Source organism: Orcinus orca, chromosome 14 (genome assembly GCF_937001465.1).
Source record: "Orcinus orca chromosome 14, mOrcOrc1.1, whole genome shotgun sequence".
In the NCBI taxonomy this organism is placed as follows: Eukaryota; Metazoa; Chordata; class Mammalia; order Artiodactyla; family Delphinidae; genus Orcinus; species Orcinus orca.
The window spans coordinates 32,997,699-33,016,176 of NC_064572.1; the positions used below are offsets into that span (position 1 = coordinate 32,997,699).

At 50.1% G+C, this 18,478-nt stretch overlaps 1 protein-coding gene across 1 annotated transcript; it reads left to right on the top strand.

The window, feature by feature from the left end:
• The first annotated feature begins 1,436 nt into the window (after positions 1-1,436).
• Positions 1,437-5,414, top strand: LOC125961094 (putative uncharacterized protein encoded by ZNF503-AS2). Its single transcript, XM_049697260.1, has 2 exons — positions 1,437-1,678; positions 4,899-5,414. Exons 1-2 carry the CDS (start codon positions 1,437-1,439, stop codon positions 5,194-5,196), a joined length of 540 nt encoding a protein of 179 aa, XP_049553217.1. The 3' UTR covers positions 5,197-5,414.
• Positions 5,415-18,478: the final 13,064 nt, after the last annotated feature.

Below are 18,478 nucleotides of genomic sequence, written 5' to 3' on the forward strand. Positions count from 1 at the left end.
CCGCCCTTCCCGGCCACGTGACGCCCGGGGATGCGCAGATTGGGGCAGAAGCGGGGGTCACATGTTTCCTCTGTTTCACACTCAGCCCCCCCCATTCTTACTCTCCCCTGCTACCCTCTTTTCTACCCCCCCGCCCCGTTCTTTGGGCATCTCCACCCCTCCATCAATTGTCAATGTTCCTCGACCGCAATCAATCAGTTATTTGTCAGCTCTTGTCAATCCGACGGTGATTTATGTCAGCTTTTGTTGCTGATTACAAGGCGGGTGCGACTGGAAGGCAAAAAGAGAGAGGGAGAGAGAGACGGAGAGGAAGGAAGAGACTGAGGGGGAACTAGAGAAGGGGGAAAGAGGAGCAGCCTCCTGGGATGAGAGGCGGGGGCTCTAAGAAAAAGAATGAAAGGAGAAAGAGGCGCTCAGTGTCAGGAAAATGAATAGTGAGAGTAAAGTGTGCAGGTGCGCCCAGGGCGCTGAGAGTGGTGCGCTGGCCTGGGGTGTGCGCCTCGCTCCTCTCAATGTCGGAGAGAGAGATACAACCTTCCACCTCTGGGGAATTCCGGTCCTTTGGGTCCGCAGAGTTCCGGGCGGCACAGGATATCCGAGACGGGCGGTGGCGACGTCTAACACGGGAGAGTCGTCCTCTCTCCGCTCCCCCCCCCACGCCAGGGTAGTCCCTTCAGGGCGTGTAGTGTGCAGTCGTCAGGGTGCCAGCCTGCCGCGGACCCCGCCCTCCGTGGTGACCCGACTCCAAACTCGGAGACTTCTTTCTAAGAGCCACACCACCAACGTAACCTTGAGTCCTGGAGGTCAATGGTGGGGTACCCCCGCCTCAATTCTTTGACACCCGCCCCCCATCGTGGCTAGGGCTGAGAGACTGCGAAGAAGAGGCCTGACCATGGGTCCTTGCACGAGATAACGTTTCAGGCTCACTCAGGCCCCCTCTCCACCCTCCCTCACCCCGCGCCATCCCCGCAGTCTTGGTAGCCGGGGTTACTCCGGGCTGCTCGCTCGAATTTATTGGAACGCCGAGCCGGGACTGACCGGCGCGGGGAGAATGGAGAGAAGGAGTGAGAGAGAGGGGGCTGCTGCCTGTGGGAACACCGGCTCTTCCAGGGAAGCGGAGCGGGACTGCCGCGTTCCCCTCGATTTGCACCGTCACTCTGGCTGTTTGGAAGGAAGAGGGGAGGCGCTGTGCGTGCCTCCGTGTACCTGGATCTGAGTGCAGAAGTGTGTATGAATGCCTCTGCCGCTGTGTGAGTTGTCAGGGCTTTGGGAGCGTCCGGAGCGAGTTCGGGGGTCACCTCCAAAAACTCGCAGAAACTGGAAGCGAGTGAGAGGAGGACACATCCCCTTCGTAGGAAGGACTTGGAATACTTTGAATATCCCCTCCCCCACTTTTCCGCCCCGGCTCTTCTTTTGTTGTCAAGTCCTTTTGATAAATGGTGGTGCTGGGAGCGCTGGGGAGCCTGGAGCCAGCCTGTACCCGCGCGGGGGCGGGGGCCGGGCCTGGAGACCCGGTTTCCACTCGTGCTCAGCCGGCCCTGAGCCCCGTAGGCGCGGAAGTCGGGTCTGGGACCTGCCCTCGGCGTGCTCGCCCTCTCCTCTCTCACCACCCCATTCCTCTCTCCCTCATTTTTGTCTCTGTCTCCCACTCCGAACAGGTACCGAGAACTTTCTGGGGGTGAGTTTTAGAATTTTCTCGTAGGCATTCTTTTTATGCGTTTTAATCTTATCCCTTGATTCTTTAGGTTGGTAGACTTCATGAGATGGTAACCTGTCTAAAGATAATTTGGAGAAGAGGGGAGTGAGGCGCTGTGTATATGGGGAGTTTGTCGGTGTATGTGAGCGTGTGTTTAGGTGTAATAACACACCTAAATTCAAGGGGCTTTGCAGTGTCTGCCTGTGCGACAACGGAGGAAGGTGAGTCCGTGAGACGGTGGTGAGGCCACAAGCGAGGTTGTGAAGGTTGTCTGAATAATCTTTGGGGAGCGAGTCCCAGGTGCCCGTTTCTAAGCTGTCTCTGCAGGGCAGACACTGTGAGGCCGCCTGTATCCTGCGGGTCTGTTGGTGTATGTCTGTGTCATTGGGTGCATGGTTGTCGGTTGTTGGCCCAGATCAACTGTGGATCTCCCAGCCATGGGACCCGTGTCGCAGCGGCCTCCCGGTGAGGCCCGGACACTGAATGCTGGGGGCGTCGGCCAGAGATGCAGGTGACCGCGGGCGTCCCTCCCTACCCCTCGCCCTGCAGTCTCCAGACTCAGTCCATTCCCTCTCCTGTAATTCCAGCAGCTTTCTTTTTACGCCCAGCGGCTGGGGGAACCAGAGACTGGCCCCAGCGTCCCCCGGAATGGGCGTGCCGCGGTGTGGTCGCACACGCTCGCAGGCCTGCGCGGTGTAGCGCGGGCGTGGGTCTCAGTCCGCGTGCATTCGCTCTTCACAAAATCCGACTCCGAAGGTCCGAGCGCACGGGGGCGCCTAGGGGTCTGCGCGCCCGGGGTTTTTGGTAGGCGCCAGCGTCCGAGCCTGCCCATCTCGAGGGGGAGGCCAAATCCCCGGAGGCCGCGCAGGCCGTGGGGGTAAGGGAGTTATTAATTCCTAGGTCTAATGCCGCCAACCCCCAGCGGCGACTGGCCTGGATGTCCTGCGGATTTTATTTGCACACAATGGAAATGATTTGTTTTCTCTAAAAAAGGAGTGGGCATGGCAGATATTTGAGGAGGGGGTGGGAGGAGAAGGAAGGGGAGAGAGCTGAGGAAAAAAGTTTGAAAATGCCTTGAACTATTCACTGTCGAGATGGCTAATCAGTATTGAGGCCGGAGGGCAGGCGGGCCGCCTTTCACCGCCGCTTCCCTTTCATCTCGGGCTCGGCGGAGGCGCTCAATTAAAAGCCTATCAGTTTGTAAGTAAATCAACGCCTATCAGAGTTGTCACATCAAACAAAACGATTATTATTGCAGCCCGCCTCCCCTATTAATCTCCCTCGAAGATAATCCGCCTGACAGGTCAGGCCCGGCGAGCTGGAAAGCCTGGCCCAGAGCGCCCAAACAGTCCCGGACTGGCGCGCGCCCCTTGGGGCACCCCCTCCCTCCCGCCCCGCCTCGTGGTCCCCCGGGAGCTGGGAGAGAAAGGGCGAGCGGAGGCCGCTGGACCCAGGCCTGCCCCTCCGGACTGGGAGCCGGGCCCAGATTCGATGGGCTGGTGGGGACGGTGCCGGGCGGCACTCGCCTCTTCTGGGACCGGGGGGGTACCAGGCTTGCCAGGACCACAGCCTGGCCTGGTCCCTGGGCCTCGCCAAGGCCTGCACTCTTCTCGGCTCGCTTCCCCTGGTTCTTCCCCACCCCCCACCCCCACCCCCCCTACTCGTTTTTGTTTCCTCTCCCGCTTCTTCCTTGGCCCCCTACCCGTTTTCTTCCTTTCCCCCCTCTTCATTTATACTTTTCCTACTAGCCAGGGAATATTTCCTATTCTCTTTCCCTTCTCTCACTATACTGTATATACCACTTCAGCGCAACCACACTCGCTGAACAGGGCATTCTCAGGGCCCGGGTTACTTCTCTGCGGCAGGGCTGCCTCAGGAGTGTGTGCAATTCCCAGGAACTAAGGACCAAGTCCTTCCTAATTTCTCCCCACGCAGGGGTTCTCAGAAGCTCTACGCCTGTTTAAGGGTTGGGTGCGTTTGGAGGGGTGAGAAAAAAAGAGAGACCAGGTCAGTGAGATGGGTGGACGGTCGCAAGCTGCCTCTTCTGGAATTAGTATTTGATCTTGGAATTTCACAGCTGCAAAGTCACTGACCTAGCTGGTGGCATTGCCTGGGCTTTGCAAATAAGCAAGGGAGACCCACGAGGCATCTGGGCCTCGGCCCTGAGTATGTGAGGGGGTGCCTAACATTTCATAAGTAAATACACCCAGATAACTGCTTCTATAGCCTCAACGGGCGTTCGGAGGCCCGGGTGGGGCCTGGATTCCTCACGGGTGTGAAATCGTGGCCTTCTTCCCGGTGGCCTCCGGCTTTGAGCTTTGGGATGCTTCGGAATCAAGCGCGATCCACCCTTTTCTGCGCTCTTGCTCCAAACCGATAGGCCCAAATGGTCACAGCTCTGGCCTTGTGGAGCCGGGATTGAGGGGTGGTTGAAGTGTCTGAGGGGGAGCGGCTGCCCGCAGGATCTCAGGCCTTAGTACCCTAAATGCTGGGTTCAGCGCCTCGGAAAGTCTCCCTCTCAATGTGTGTAGGGGGGAGAACCCTCAAGGTCCAGCAGTGTTGGCTGTCCGGGCCGAGCCTCTCCCAGTAGTCACGCCAGGGTCCGAGGCAGCAGATATGGAATAGAGCCCACCTCAGAGTGCTCGGCGCCTGGAGCTGCAGAACCCGTGGCCCCTACCACGCAGTCCCGAAAGCCCCCCATTTGTGTGCACTTTCCATAGCCGACCTAGTAGGAATAGTTATTTCCTTACCCAGAAATATTGTAGCGGTGCAGTGGCTTAATTATCTGCGCGCCAGCTTTTCTTAAATGTATTTATTTCACTTATGCCACGCCGCGGATATTTAAAGAGGTACACATACCGCACACCTCAACGATGCGGAACTCACTCTGGCTATAGGATATATTTGCTGGGTGGTTATTTGGACATAAGTACTGTCTCGAGCCCAGATTACACCCAAGCAGGGGCTGTAAAATGACACTTGCTCTAGAATTTTTCCAACTTAACTATATGTGCACACACTGAGAATTTAATAATATTTTATATCCCTCTACATATCTAAATATTCAGATGTTATGTTACATGCCCTTGAAGCCGGAAGCAATCTTCCGTTCACACTGGACGTGGAGCTGTTTGTATAATTTTCATCTCCCTGCGCTTACACATGAATCTTAATCTAATAAATTCAACCTTGTCATTTTTAGAATCGACATAATTTCTCTGGCTGCGGGTTGCGCTGTCTGTATCCGAATAAATCCAGCTCGCATTCGTCCAGCAGGAAACGGCTCCCGGTTCCCGTGTACGGAGACGCATCGGCCCAGCACGGGACGCGAGATGGCTCCTCGTGCTCATAAGGCGGCAGGTCTGGCCTCCGAGGGAGGCTGGACTATCAGCGCGCTCAGGCCGAGCAGCCTCTCGCTGCCCGGCAGTGCCTGGCAGTCGCCCGCCTCTGCCTGTGCTTCGGGAACCCGCCGGGCCGAGTCCGTCCGGGGCGAAAACTGAAAGCAAATTCCACGGCAGATGAAGCTCGAACTTTCTACGAAGCAAGTTTGCAGCAAAGATTCGGTGGTACCTTTGAGAGGACAGCGCGCGCAAAGTGGGGCGGTGGGCGAAGAGGGCACCGAATGTCTGAGCTTGGTCCGCGGCGAAACGAGAGGGAAGGCGCCTCCCCTTCATTTCTCGCCAACTCCTCGGCCTCTGTCCGTAAAAATAGTTTCCAAGGTGCCGCGGACTCCCAGGATGTGGTTGTGGGAATCGCACCAGGGAGGAGGCGGCTTTGTAAAAGTTGCAGAAAAAGCTTTACCCAGAAGCGTGCGTCCAGCCGGGCTCAAGAAAGCTTGGGACCAACTCGCCTTGCCCCGGGCAGAGGAGCCCCCTGGAGAGCCCCCTGCCCAGACCTCTCCCCTCACCTCGAAACCGCACGTAAATAACCTCCCGCTGCCTGCCCCGCAAACTTCTCCGCGCGGCGCCGCGCTTGGCGGGCGAGGCCCGGACGCAGAGCCGGCCCGCAAGGCCGCTTGTCGGCCCACTCAACCCAGGCTTGATACAGGCTTGCGCGGATGTGAGAGGATGAGTGTGGTTCCGGCTCCCACTTGGCTGCCCAGACCATCACCGCCGGCCTCTCAGAGCAAGAGCTCCCCTCGGGAGCGGTGGTCTTGGGGGGCTGACGAGGGCGCAAAAGGCGCGCGCGGGGCCGCGGGGGGGGCGGCCGCCGGTCTCTCCACGGGGCCTGTCGCCGGGCCGGCCGCGGCGGGTGAGTGATGAGGGCAGAGAAGGGCGCCCATAAATCGCGGGTGTCAGGGCGAAAAACTCTCTTTATTGTCTGCGTGATGGATGGGCCCGGGGACGAGACACCAAATACTTCGTATCGCCTTTAAATGGGAACACATTTTCCGCGGCCATAATTCATGTTTTTTAAATAGAAAGTTTGAAATGTTGCCTATATTTCACCGGCCCTGACATATTTATGAATCGCTCCCTGCATGCAAATATCATTATTTAAAGCGCCGGGGAGAGCTCGAGGGAGGGAGGAGGCGCGGCCCCCGGGGCGTGGGGGTGGTGAACTGGGGAAACGCGAATGGAGAGGGGGGATAGGCGCCCTAAAGTGCGGACAATGAGGCGCGGAGGAAAGCCGTATCCGGCAGCCCAGCGCACCGGGGGCTCCCCTCCCACCGCCGGACCCCTCACAGCCGCTCGGGGAAGTTTGTGCGGTTTGGGGGTCCCACCCACTGCCAGGAGACCAGGGGGCATTTTGCGTCCGACTCCGAGGCTCTGATCAGAGCCACCTTTTCCGAGAAGGAAATAAAAAAAATAAAAATAATTTAACAAACTCAAATAATAACAACCCATCGTGTTTCGTGTTCGTTGCCATTGCATCGGTTTTATTGATTTTCATTCTGCAAACCTGAGACTGCGCGCCCGGGCGGGGCGACTGTCAAACCCCAGTCACCTCGAGGAGCTGGTGGGGGATAACCGTCCGGTGCCGCGGCCTCGAACCGCCCCCCACCCAAGCAGCTCACCACCTCTCGTGCACAACGGAGCCTGCGCAAGACGCGGGGACACGAATGACCCGGCCCCCAAGCTCTGGGGGCTTCAGTCCCACCCCCTCTGCTTCCCCAGTGCTGTGCTGCGCTCCTGGGGTCTGCGTCCGCCCTCTACGAACCCCACTGTCAATACAGTCGCTTTGGAAAAAAGCCGGGCACGTGCCATCAGCCTCTCCACTACCCGTCCACACCTGCGCCCTCACTAGCCGAGTCTTTACCTGTGCGGTCCCCCGCGGCGCTTGCTGCCGCGCCGGTAACGCAGGAATGGAAGCGAGGGCGGGGGAGTGGGAGGGACTGAGAGCATTACCCGAGACGGCCAGATACTCAGACACGGGGCCTCCTCTTCGGACTGGTGTTGAGGCCCTGGCCCAACAAGCTCTAGGAGCCCAATTGCGCGGGGAAGAGCGAGGCGGGGGAAGGGCGAGGGGAACCTGCCTCGGGAGGGAGGGGCGGGCCCGGCGGCACTTCCGCCGTGGGCGGGACCGCGGGCTGCAGCGCCGGTCCCGCCCCTCCGCGGCGCCGTCCCGCCCCCAGCTCGCCAGGCTCCATCCCCGCCGGCTGGGCCCCTGGGTCTCAGGCTGGGATCCGAGGCCTTGGCGTACAACCCGGGTCTCGCAGGAGGGGCAGTGGGCGGCTTCTTTTCCCCACCTAGGGTTGTATCTAAGGATTTTTAAATCACAGGAACACAAGCACATACCTTGGCCCAAACGCTCAGGTAAGACTTTGTCAAACTTTGGTCTTTTGGTAGTCCTGAGACCTGCCTGGCCAAGGGGGTTCTCAAACATTCTCCAGGATCCAATCAGTTGCTCCTCTGACAGCAGGGAATACAGATCCGTGCCCTAGGGTCCCACCTGTCTTTCTGGAAGGTCAAAAGCCAAAGCTAACACTGTTTGAACGTTTGCTTTGTGCCAGACGCTAAGAACAGCAACTCTCTGAGGTAAGTACCACGAATACCCTGTTTTATAGATAAAGAAATTGAGGCACGAAGAGGAGAAATAGGCCTTGCTTCACTCGCATATCCTCATCCATATCCTCATCCCTTCTTTTCTCCAGATCCTCAGCATCCCAACCCATCACTCTGGGGGAATCTTGCTGAGCTTTTACTTACCTTATTCGAGTGTTCCCTGGCCTGTTAGCTGCATCCATCTGCAGCTGAGGCCTTGCAGAGCAAGAGGGGGACCCACACAGAGGAGGAGAAAGGTATAAATGGGGCTGGGCTCAACTCAACTCCTGGGCAGCTCCCAGCCTGATGGGGAAACTGGACCACTGAGCACGATGGCTTGTTTCCTCATAGCCCTTCAGCCCTTCAGAAGCCAGAGTGATATTAAAAAACAAAAACAACAACAACAACAAAGCATATGAGATCATGTTTCTCCTCTGCTTTTGCTTCTGGGTTCACATTGTTCTTAGAATCAAGTTGAACCCATGACTGGCAACTCTCTGAGGTTTAATTTGCCTCACCTCCCCCTTCTGCCTTTGTCTGTCTCCTACTGCCCCTCATCCTGAGCTCCTGCCATCCATGCTGCCTTTTGGTTACTCAAATGTGCCATACAACTTCCCACCTCAGGACCTTGCTAATGCTTTTCCTTCTATCTGGAATGACCTTCTGTCCTTCTTCTCACCTGGCTCACTGCTCCTTTGCCTTTAGGTCTCAGCTTCCATACCATTTTCCTGTACACAGCCCCCCGGTACTGGGTTAGGGCTTCTGTATAACCCTCTCGCAGAGCACTTACCACACAGCATTTCCTCTCCTCTTCACTGGATGGTAACTCGGAGGGGTCAGAGACTGGGGCTGTTCCTTCAAGAAATGAAGAGGAAAAGGGTTCATAAGTACCATCAGCTGTGCTGAATGAATGATAACTTTGGGGGCTCACTTCATTTTGGGGGACTACCAATAAGTATTCTTTATTGTCTTACATCCCAAGATGTTTTCTCAATTTAATAAGGGAGATAACAAATCTTATGGAAAAATAATGATTATTTTGAGTCATATAGTGTAAATATCAAACGAGTCAATGCTCAAGGATGTTGGAGAAGAAAAAAAACTATGATTTTCCAGCCATTTATTCTGATTTTCAAAGTGCAAGATGTGTTGGTTGACACAGTGTAATGGAGACACCCCCCTCATGACCACTCCTAACATCCACGCGTACGTGTCCCCAGGCTGTAGCCTGGGCCCCCTTTTCCTCACTTCACATATTATTGCTATCATAGTTCAGTCCTTTATTAGCTTCTGGCTGAGCTGCTACTGCAAAAACCTTCTAATTATTCTGTGTATCCTCAGCCTCTCTTGCCTCTAATGTATTATACATCCTCCTGCCAGGTTAATTTTCTTGATCCCATCATTCCTTTGCCCCCAAATCTTCAGTGATTTCCCGCTGCCACACGTAACACTTGACTCTTCGTAATTTAGTTCTAAACTACTTTTAAACAGCTTTGGTTAAGTTGCATTCCAAACTCATAAAAGAAACCTATATTCACTTCAACCAGTAAAGCACTCAAAGATACATAAAGAAAAACATGATCTCACCAATCTCCTTTTCATTTCCCACCCTGGCTCCTGAGATATCCAGTGTTAACAGCCGGGGGTGTAACTTCTATCCCTTTCTCCATGCTCACCATGCTCATATAAATTACACTCAGATGTATGGAGCTATTATGTTATTGCTTGTTTATACAAAAATGATTATATTAGAGTTCTCTGCAACTTGCTCATTCTTTCCCAATAAAAAATGAGTCTGTAGATGGAGAGCTAATTTTTTCATGTTTTTTAGCTGCATAGTACAAATCTTCTTTGACTTATGATGGGGTTACCTGATAAACCCATCTTAAGTTGAACGTATCATCCAGTTAAAAATGCATTTAATACACCTAATCTACCGAACACCGTAGCTTAGCCTAGTCTACCTTAAACATGCTCAGAATACTTACATAAGCCTACAGTTGGGCAAACTCACCTAATACAAGGTCTATTTTATAATAAAGTGTGGAATATCTCATGTAATTTACTGAATACTGTACTGAAAGTGAAAAGACAGAAAGGTTGTACAGGTACAGAATGGTTGTAATGTATCAGTTGTTTCCCATTGTGATCATGTGGCTGACTGGGAGTGGCAGCTCACTGCTGCTGCCCAGCATCAGGAGAGTATCATACTGCATATCAGTAGCCCGGGAAAAAATCAAAATTCAAAATATGGTTTCTACTGTATGCCTATCACTTTCACACCATTGTAAAGTTGAAAAATCGTAAGTCAAATCGTTGTAAGTCAAGGACCGTCTGTATTCCATAGAGTAGATATACCCCACTTAATCAGCCATTCCCCTGTTGATGGTCATATAGGTTGTTATCAGAATTTTTTCACTAGTACAATTTTTTTTGCTCTATATCCTTGCAGTCAGTGATTTTATTTCTATAGGATAGATTAACAAAAGTGCAGCCGCCTACACCCCAGCCAAATCTAGTGTTCTCTCTACATGCTCTGTGTTTTTCTGCTCCTCTGTCACCTCTTCCTGGAAGGCCCTTGTCCCCCATGCTCGTGTGTCCAACTTCTGATCCTGCAATGCCCAAATCTGATACCAGAATTTAGATAAGTTGTCCAATATCCACCTCCCTCCTTCTTCCTCACGTTAACATTGTAGCAGTGTGCCCCCACCTAAGCAGTGGATCAAAATTGGTGGAGGCCAATCATGACAATACTGTTTTCATTTTTTCTAATCATCCTTGCCATTAGGAATGGCCACATGACCCAGTTTGGGCAATTGAAGCGCAAGTAGAAGTAAGGCTGTGGCAAAGAAGGAGGGGGAGTTCTGGGAAACGGTCTTGTTTTCTTGATCAAAGGAGATGATGCAGGTGTTTTGGATCTTTTCTTTCTTTCTCCCTTCTTCCTTTCATGGACTTGGATACGATATCCAGAGCCATAGCAGCCATTTTGTGACCATGAGGAAAAGTCCAAGAGAATAGCAGAGAGACACTTAATCCTGATGTCTCTGAGACACTGAGCCATTTCTAGCAATCATTCACCTCCAAAACTTTTGTTATATTAGAAAAATAAAATCCCTATTTGTTTAAGTCAATGAAATTGGGGGTTTTTATATTTGCAGCCAAACATATCCTTTACCTGTCCCCTTTGGCAAACCTTATTTCCATTGGTGTTACCACTATTGGAATACCACAAAGTGGTCCAAAACAGTTTTAGAACCTATTAGAGTCTTGCCTTCAAACGTTCTTGAGGTATGGGTTTCCAGAGTAACTTGGAGTTAAGTCTGGTCATACCCTTAACCCTCAGTGTTACCTCTTTTGTCTACCTAGCATCTGAATCCTGCTTCCTGCTTGTTATAATATAGGACCTGCTTCCACCTACATAAGCTGAAGGGGCTACATCCTTCTCCCTGTCCCTTATAGCTGAGGCTCCTCAAGAGGTGAGCAGAGGGTTGGGGTGGATTGGAAACCCTTCTCAGCAGCAGCAATGAGCCCAGTGCAATGGCATTGACTCTCTAGGGGAGGCAGCGTGGAGCAACTAGCCAGTTGCTGCCATGTCCAGTGTGATAATGGCAGCTGCTCAGGCAGTGGCCTAACCAGACTGTTGCAGTAGCATGACCAGCGACACCACCATTTTCCAGCTCTCTTTTCTTGTCCATTTCCCAAGTCTGGGTCTCTAGTCCTCTTACTGATTTTCAGAGCTTCCTGATATCCTTTTGATAGATTTCTTTTCTTGCTTAAGTTAGCCAGAGCCAGTTTCTGTCACTCACAACCAAGAATATCAGTTGGTTTGCCATAGCCTGGCTCTTTGGGTGGCTTCTAAACAGATCTGATGGTGATTACTTCTTATTTTTCTTTTATGTTTTTAAATTGAAGTATAGTTGATTTACAATTATTCAGAATTGAATAATTTACAGTTATTCAGAATTCTGCTGTGCAGCAAAGTGATTCAGTTATACACATATATACATTCTTTTTTTTTTATATTCTTTTCCATTATGGTTTATCCCAGGAGATTGGATATAGTTCCCTGTGCTATATATTAGGACCTTGTTGTTTTTCCATTCTAAATGTAATAGTTTGCATCTACTAACCCCAAACTCCCAGTCCATCCCTCTCCCTCCCTGCCTCCCCCTTGGCAACCACAAGTCTATTCTCTATGTCCGTGATTCTGTTTCTGTTTCATAGATAGGTTCATTTGTGCTATATTTTAGATTCCACATATAAGTGATATCATATGGTATTTGTCTTTCTGACTTACTTCACTTAGTATGATAATCTCTAGTTGCATCCATGTTGCTGCAAATGGCATTATTTCGTTCTTTTTTTATGGCTCAGTAATATTCCATTGTATATATGTACCACATCTGTCGATGGACATTTAGGTTGTTTCCATGTCTTGGCTATTGTGAATAGTGCTGCTATGAATATAGGGGTGCATGTATCTTCCTGAATTATGGTTTTGTCTGGGTATATGCCCAGGAGTGGGAACGCAGAATCATATGGTAGCTCTAGTTTTAGTTTTCTGAGGAACTTCCATACTGTTTTCCGTAGTGGCTGCACCAACTTACATTCCCATGATGGTGATTACTTCTTAGTTGTGGCCGTGGGCTCCTAGGATGGGTAATAGTGATGGGGACCCCAACACCAAGCAGCCTGACTGAATACCTCCAACCTAGCCAGGCAACGATTTCAACAGAAAAACTGGTAAATTCAGTAATGAGAATCAGTCATGCCAGAACTGAGTGAGAAAACATAATGTTCAGGTGATTTTATAGAATATCTACTGTGTCTTGGACACTTCTACTATGTAACCTCATAACTTTACATTACTTACCTCTTAACAAAGCCCAGTGAGAAAAGAAAGATTATCCCCATCTGGTGGGGGAATGTACAGAATTCCTCCCTTTTATTTCTAGTCTTCTGTCCCCATAAGCCTCAGTGCCACTCGGTATGTCTGATTAAAGTTTCTAAGGCATCAAGGACACTGTCAAATCAACCACCTTCGATGACAATCACCTCTGATTCTTCTCAGCAGAGTTCAAGAGCTTAAGTGCTTGGCACTTTGCAGTGCTCAAAAGATGTTTGTGGAATGCAGTCAATGGCATGGGAACGCCTCTGGGCTACGTTTCCTTGGGCAGGTGGTGGCCTGAAGTGTTTGAGGTCTTGTGTGTGAGTGTAGGGTAGAATCAAGGAAGAGGTAGAAGGTTTCCCCTCCACACTGCCCTGCACTCTCCCCAACCCCTGACCTTGGCCAGGATGCTTCATGTCTCTGGGTTCAGTGTTTATTCTTTTTCTTTCTTTTTCTATTTCTAGCTCTACTTCTTCCCTTCCTTCCCCCCACACCCCACCACCTTTTCTACAGCATTAAGGGCACAAATGATGTCACCCTGCTTTTGTTCCCTGCAGTCTGCCATGTACATCAACAATATTCAATAAATATTGGTTACATGAATACCTTGTCAAAGCTTTTTCTTTCTTTGTCCCCACCTTTGCTACTGAACCTTCTTTCTACCGTGTGGTTCTTCTGTCACGTTCTCTAAGTTTTGCTTGAAGAACCAAAGGCCTTGCCATGGCTTCAGTCTCCCCGTACTGCTTCTTCAGAAGAAAAGGCAGTCTTTTTGCCATTCGCTGGTGGGGGACCAGCCCCTTCAGCAGGGATGGTAGGGTGTGGAGCGAGGAGTGGCAGCAGTGGCCTGTGGAGCTGGCTGATATGGGGACACTGGTCCCCCACCGGGCTTGAGAGGCTGGGAGGATTGGGGAGTCTGGGGAGGGTCAGCTGTGCCGGATGTCAGCATCATCTTCCGTCTCCTTCCCTTTTAATGATAATTAACCCCCAGTTTGTGCAGATTGATTCTCCCTTTGACGTGGTAGCTGATGGAAAGAATGAATGAGCTATTTCTTGCAGAACCAAAATGTGGAAGAAGTTAGTAAACATGCCAAAAGGAGGCCGGAGCCTATGGGAACGAAATGTAGATGAGCTCAAAATGCCACCGAGATGAAAACCAGAGGAAAAAGGGCTTTCTCGGAAGGATGGTTGTCCACCTACCCCTGGGTGCTTCTGCCCCAGCTTCAGTCCTCCTCACCTTCATCTGATAGCCTCCTAAGGTGTCTCCTCCCAGCCCCACTTCCCCAGAACTGCTTTGATTGGACCCTCGGTTGCCTCAAGCCCTTGTAGGTGACCTGTTTTCTACCAAAAAAAAGTTTCACATGCTTTAGCTCCTCTCCTTCAATCTTCTTACCGTGAAAGCTTCCACTGTTTGTGCAGACTAGCCGTCCGGCCAGACTGGGATCTTCTCCCTCACACCAGGCCACCCTCCTCAGTCCCATCTTTGCTTCTAAGGCTCCGTCTTGTACCATTCAGCACGGGGCTCGGCTTCCCCTCCCCCACCTCCATCAGAGTAGATCATAGGCTTCAGTGTGGTGGGCCCCGGGGTCCAGCTGCTTGGTTCCACGCCGCCACACTTCCTAGATGTGTGACTTGGGGCAAGGTTCTTAACCTCTCTGAGGTTTCAGTTTCCTCCTGTGCAAAATGGATGTAATAATGGTACCTACCTCATAGGTCAGTGGGTAAATGAAATGAGACAATGCTCGTGTGTGCCTGGTGTATAGAAAGTGCTCGAAGTGGTTATTATTATTATCCGGCAGGTTCTTTCTTACCTCTGAACCCCTGGAGTGCCGTCTGTGCCACTCATCTGACACTTAATTATCTACTAATTGATGATATCTTTTATTAGCTATTCATATTGTTTAACTCTGTGTTTGCATATGTGTATGCTCAACTTCCCAGTTAGATTTTAAGCTCCTCTAGGGCTGAACCAGATGCCTTCCTTTTATTCCCAACACAGACTAGCCAAGGGCTAAGTAAAAAAAAGAAAAGGCACAAATGAACACTTTCTTTTGGCCATGGCTTGTGACATGCAGGATCTTAGTTCCTGGACCAGGGATCGAATCCGTGCCCCCTGCAGTGGAAGCACGAAGTCTTAACCACTAGACCACCGGGGAAGTCCCACGAATGAATGCCTATTAAAACGAGGAATAAAATGTCCAATGCTTGTATAGTCCTTTCACAACCAAGATTTCCCTTAATCATCACAACAATCCTATAAGGCATGCAGTGTTACTCCCATTTTACAGATGAGGAAACTGAGGTTCATAGAGAGGAAGTCATTTGAATTCCAAAGGTCAGGGCCCTTTCCTGCCTCACAATGGTCTCCTTCAGCTTTCAGAAATTCTGGCAATGCCTCCCTCCTGTGCTCTGTGATGCTCAAACACATCTTCTTTGCTAGCCCAAGTCAGCATCCCTGCCAGCTTTCTTTCTGTGTGCTCGTGGAGCAAGCCATTTGAAATATTTCATTAAATGAAAAAACGGGTTATGAAAGAGCAATACATGTCACCTAGGAAGCAGGCTGTAAGGTGCGACCAACCACTGGTCATCGCAGGGGGTGGGATCGTGAGTGATTTTAGCTTTCTTCTTGCCTACCTGTGGTTTCTATTGCAAACATTTATCACCTTTATAAATCGAGATAAAACAATACAAGTTTTGTTTGTTTAACGGAGGCGACGCAGCAGCGCCGTTAGAACTCTCTTTGCTCCCTTGCCCCTCCCAGTTTCCTTTTACTAAAACATGCTCCCAATCAGAGGCAACCTCTTTCCTCTCCTTCCTTCCTCCAGGCGCTGAGCCAGGTGGGCAGAGGCCCGTCCCTGGCACTTTGTTAGTCACAGGTTTGAAGTGCAGGGGAGGGTTGGGGAGGGAGGAGTGATTGGTGTGGGGTGGGAATTTGGGGATTCTTTTATCCCCTGCATCTCAAAGGCTGACAGGCTCTTGAGGGGTGGAAATGACTGGTAATTAGTGAACCTTCTCCCTGCACGCTAAAGACACACTTCACAGTCTGCGTGACCTCTGCAGCTTGGTGAGGCTTTGTTATGTAGATACTCTTAATTGGGTGAGCCACTTACTGCAAACAGCTTTGGGAGAGAGCACCGTGGGCTGTTTCAGGGAGGCTTCCTACCAGGGGTTTAACTCAGGAATCGGGGATGCTGGCAGCAGTGGCCTCTAAGTAACTCCACCGCCACTGGTAGAAGTGGTCCCCACATCTGGGAGTCAGCATGGTGAGCTTTTAGGGGGAATATTAAGTGTTGGTCTTTGTCGTCCTCCTCCCTCTGTCCTTCTCTTCTTCCCAGTTTATAGATGGCCTATTCTGGGCAAGGCTGGGAATATCTTGAGATATAAACTGGGTTCCCTACATTCAAGGAACTGATCACCTAGTTGGGAAGACAGGGACAGAAATAAATGTACATAACAACACCAAATAGCAGGCATTAATGCCAGGCACATGGGAGAGGCCATACAATGATGTTTCAGACCCCGGAGCAGAGAGCTGGAGCATTGGAGAAAGCTTGCCAAACAGGTGAGCAGTACTGGGAAGGGGTTTGGGATAGGGGCTCCCCAGGACGAGGAGACTTTATGAACAAAGGCATCGCCAGGTCACTGTCACACCCAAAGTCCTGGCTTGGCTCAGGTATCAGATGCACAGAGTACAGTGGGGGCGTGATTCACCAGGTCCTCAACGTGCTGCGTTTACATTATTGTCACATGCTGATGTTGATCCTAGGGTGTCCCATCTGCTGCGTCCCTCAGGAGGGCACAATGCATGTAGACTTAAATGCATCAAGTTCCCCTGCCCCTCCCCATCAGGTATTTCGGTGAATGGCACCATCTTGGCTCCCTCATCCTCGACTCCCAAACAGACATCAAGTCTTGGCAATTGGGCTGCAGTCTCTTTGCAATCTCTCCCTTCAGGCCCTCACCACCCTTCATGGCGAGTGGGGCTGCACTTTCAGAGCCTGTGAGGACACTTTCCTGTGCTTGCTCTCCCCCTCCTAATCCATCCTCCCCACAACTGTGAGACCAGTTGCCCTCCACCACAAATGTGACCACTTTACTCCTACTGTGGTCATGGTTAGGCCTGTATCGCTCTTTATGATCTGGCCCTTGCCTGCCTCTTCTGCGCTCTCCCCATCTGCAAGGTCACCAATGACCTCCCTGTTGTTAAATCCAGTGGTGAACTCTCTGTCCTCAATTTACTTGACCTCAAGTAGCGCTGGACAAGTTAATCACTCCTTCTTTCTTTTATTCCAACATTTTATTTATAAAAAATTTCAAACTTCTAAGAAATTTAAAGAACAGGATAATGAATGGCCAGGTCCCTTCCCCTAGACTCTTCAGCTCTTAACATGTTACCATGTAACATGTACCCCTCCACACGCATGGACACACACACACTTTTTTCCCCTTGAACCATTTGCAAGCTGTAGACATCTTGATGTTTATCTTAATTTCTTCAGCTTGCATCTCCTAAGGAAAGAACACCTCTTATGAAACCACAATACAATTACCACACCTGAGGAAAGTAATGTTAATTTAATATCATCAGTAATATCATCAAATGGTTCCAATTTAAATATTCCCAATTGTCCCTAAAATGTGTTTTTAGCTTTTTCCTCAGTTCCAGTAGCTAATAAAGGATCATGCATTGCACTTGGTTGTCATGTCTCTTTAGTCTATTTTAATCTAGAACATTCCTCCCTACCCCCTTTTTTTCCCCTGATGATATGACATTTTGGACAGTCTAGTCCCATTCTCTCTCTCTCTCTCTTTCTCTCTTTATTGAGATATACTTGATTTACAATATTATGTAAGTATAGTGATTCACAAATTTAAAGATTATATTCCATTTATAGTTATTATAAAATATTGGCTGTGTTCCCTGAGCTATACGATATATCCTTGTAGCTTATTTGTTTTATACATAGTAGTTTGTACCTCTTAATTCCCAACCTCTATCTTACCCCTCCCTGCTTCCGTGTCCCCACTGGTAACCACTAGTTTGTTCTTTTATATCTGTGAGTCTGTTTCTTTTCTGTTATATTCACTAGTTTGTTTTATTTTTTAGATTCCATATATGTGATAACATAAAATATTTGTCTTTCTCTCTGATTTATTTCACAAAGCATAATACCTTCCAAGTTAGAACTGTTGTCTTGAAGGATGTTCCACTTTTTGGATTTGTCTGTTTCCTCATGAGTAGATTCTGGCCAAACGTTTTTGCAGGAATAGCATGTGGGTGGTGTGTACTTCCTATTGTATCACATCAGAGGTCTGTATTGTCAGGTTGTCTCACCCTTGGAGATGCTAAGTTTGAGCTCTTGGGTAGGTTGTGACTGCCAGATCTCTTCACTGTAAAGGTATGTTTTCCCCTTTGTAATTTATAGGCAATCTGTGGGAGGATACTTTGAGACCATGTGAATTTCCTGTTCACCCAATGCTTTCAACATCCCCTGATGATCCTTGGCTGAATTGGTCATTATGTTGGAACTCCATCTCTTTGATCACTTTCTTTTCTTGGTTTCTAGGGCCTGACTTGCTTTTGGTTTCTCCTTACCTCTCTAGCCGCTCATTCTCAGTCTCTCTGTGGTTCCTCCCCTTCTCCTTGACCTCTGACTGTTAGTGCTCTAGGGCCCAATCTTCAGATCTTTTTCATCCTCTCTCGTGGCTTTCAATGCCATCTGAAAGCTGAGGACTCTGAAATTTCTAACTCTGGTACAGCTCTGTTTCCTTCACTTTCATATGTTCAGCTTCCTCCTTGACATTTCCACTTATAAGTCTCAAAGTCGTATCAGACTTCTTAGGTCTAATGATCCCCTGATTCCCCCCTTCTCCTAATCTGCTCATCCATTTCAGTGTGACAGCTCCATCCTT

Coding starts and splice junctions, on each gene's coding strand:
- LOC125961094 (XM_049697260.1), top strand. CDS start 1,437: ATGGTGGTGCTGGGAGCGCTGGGGAGCCTGGAGCCAGCCTGTACCCGC. Junction 1,679..4,898: donor GTACCGAGAACTTTCTGGGG/GTGAGTTTTAGA, acceptor TGTCATTTTTAG/AATCGACATAATTTCTCTGG.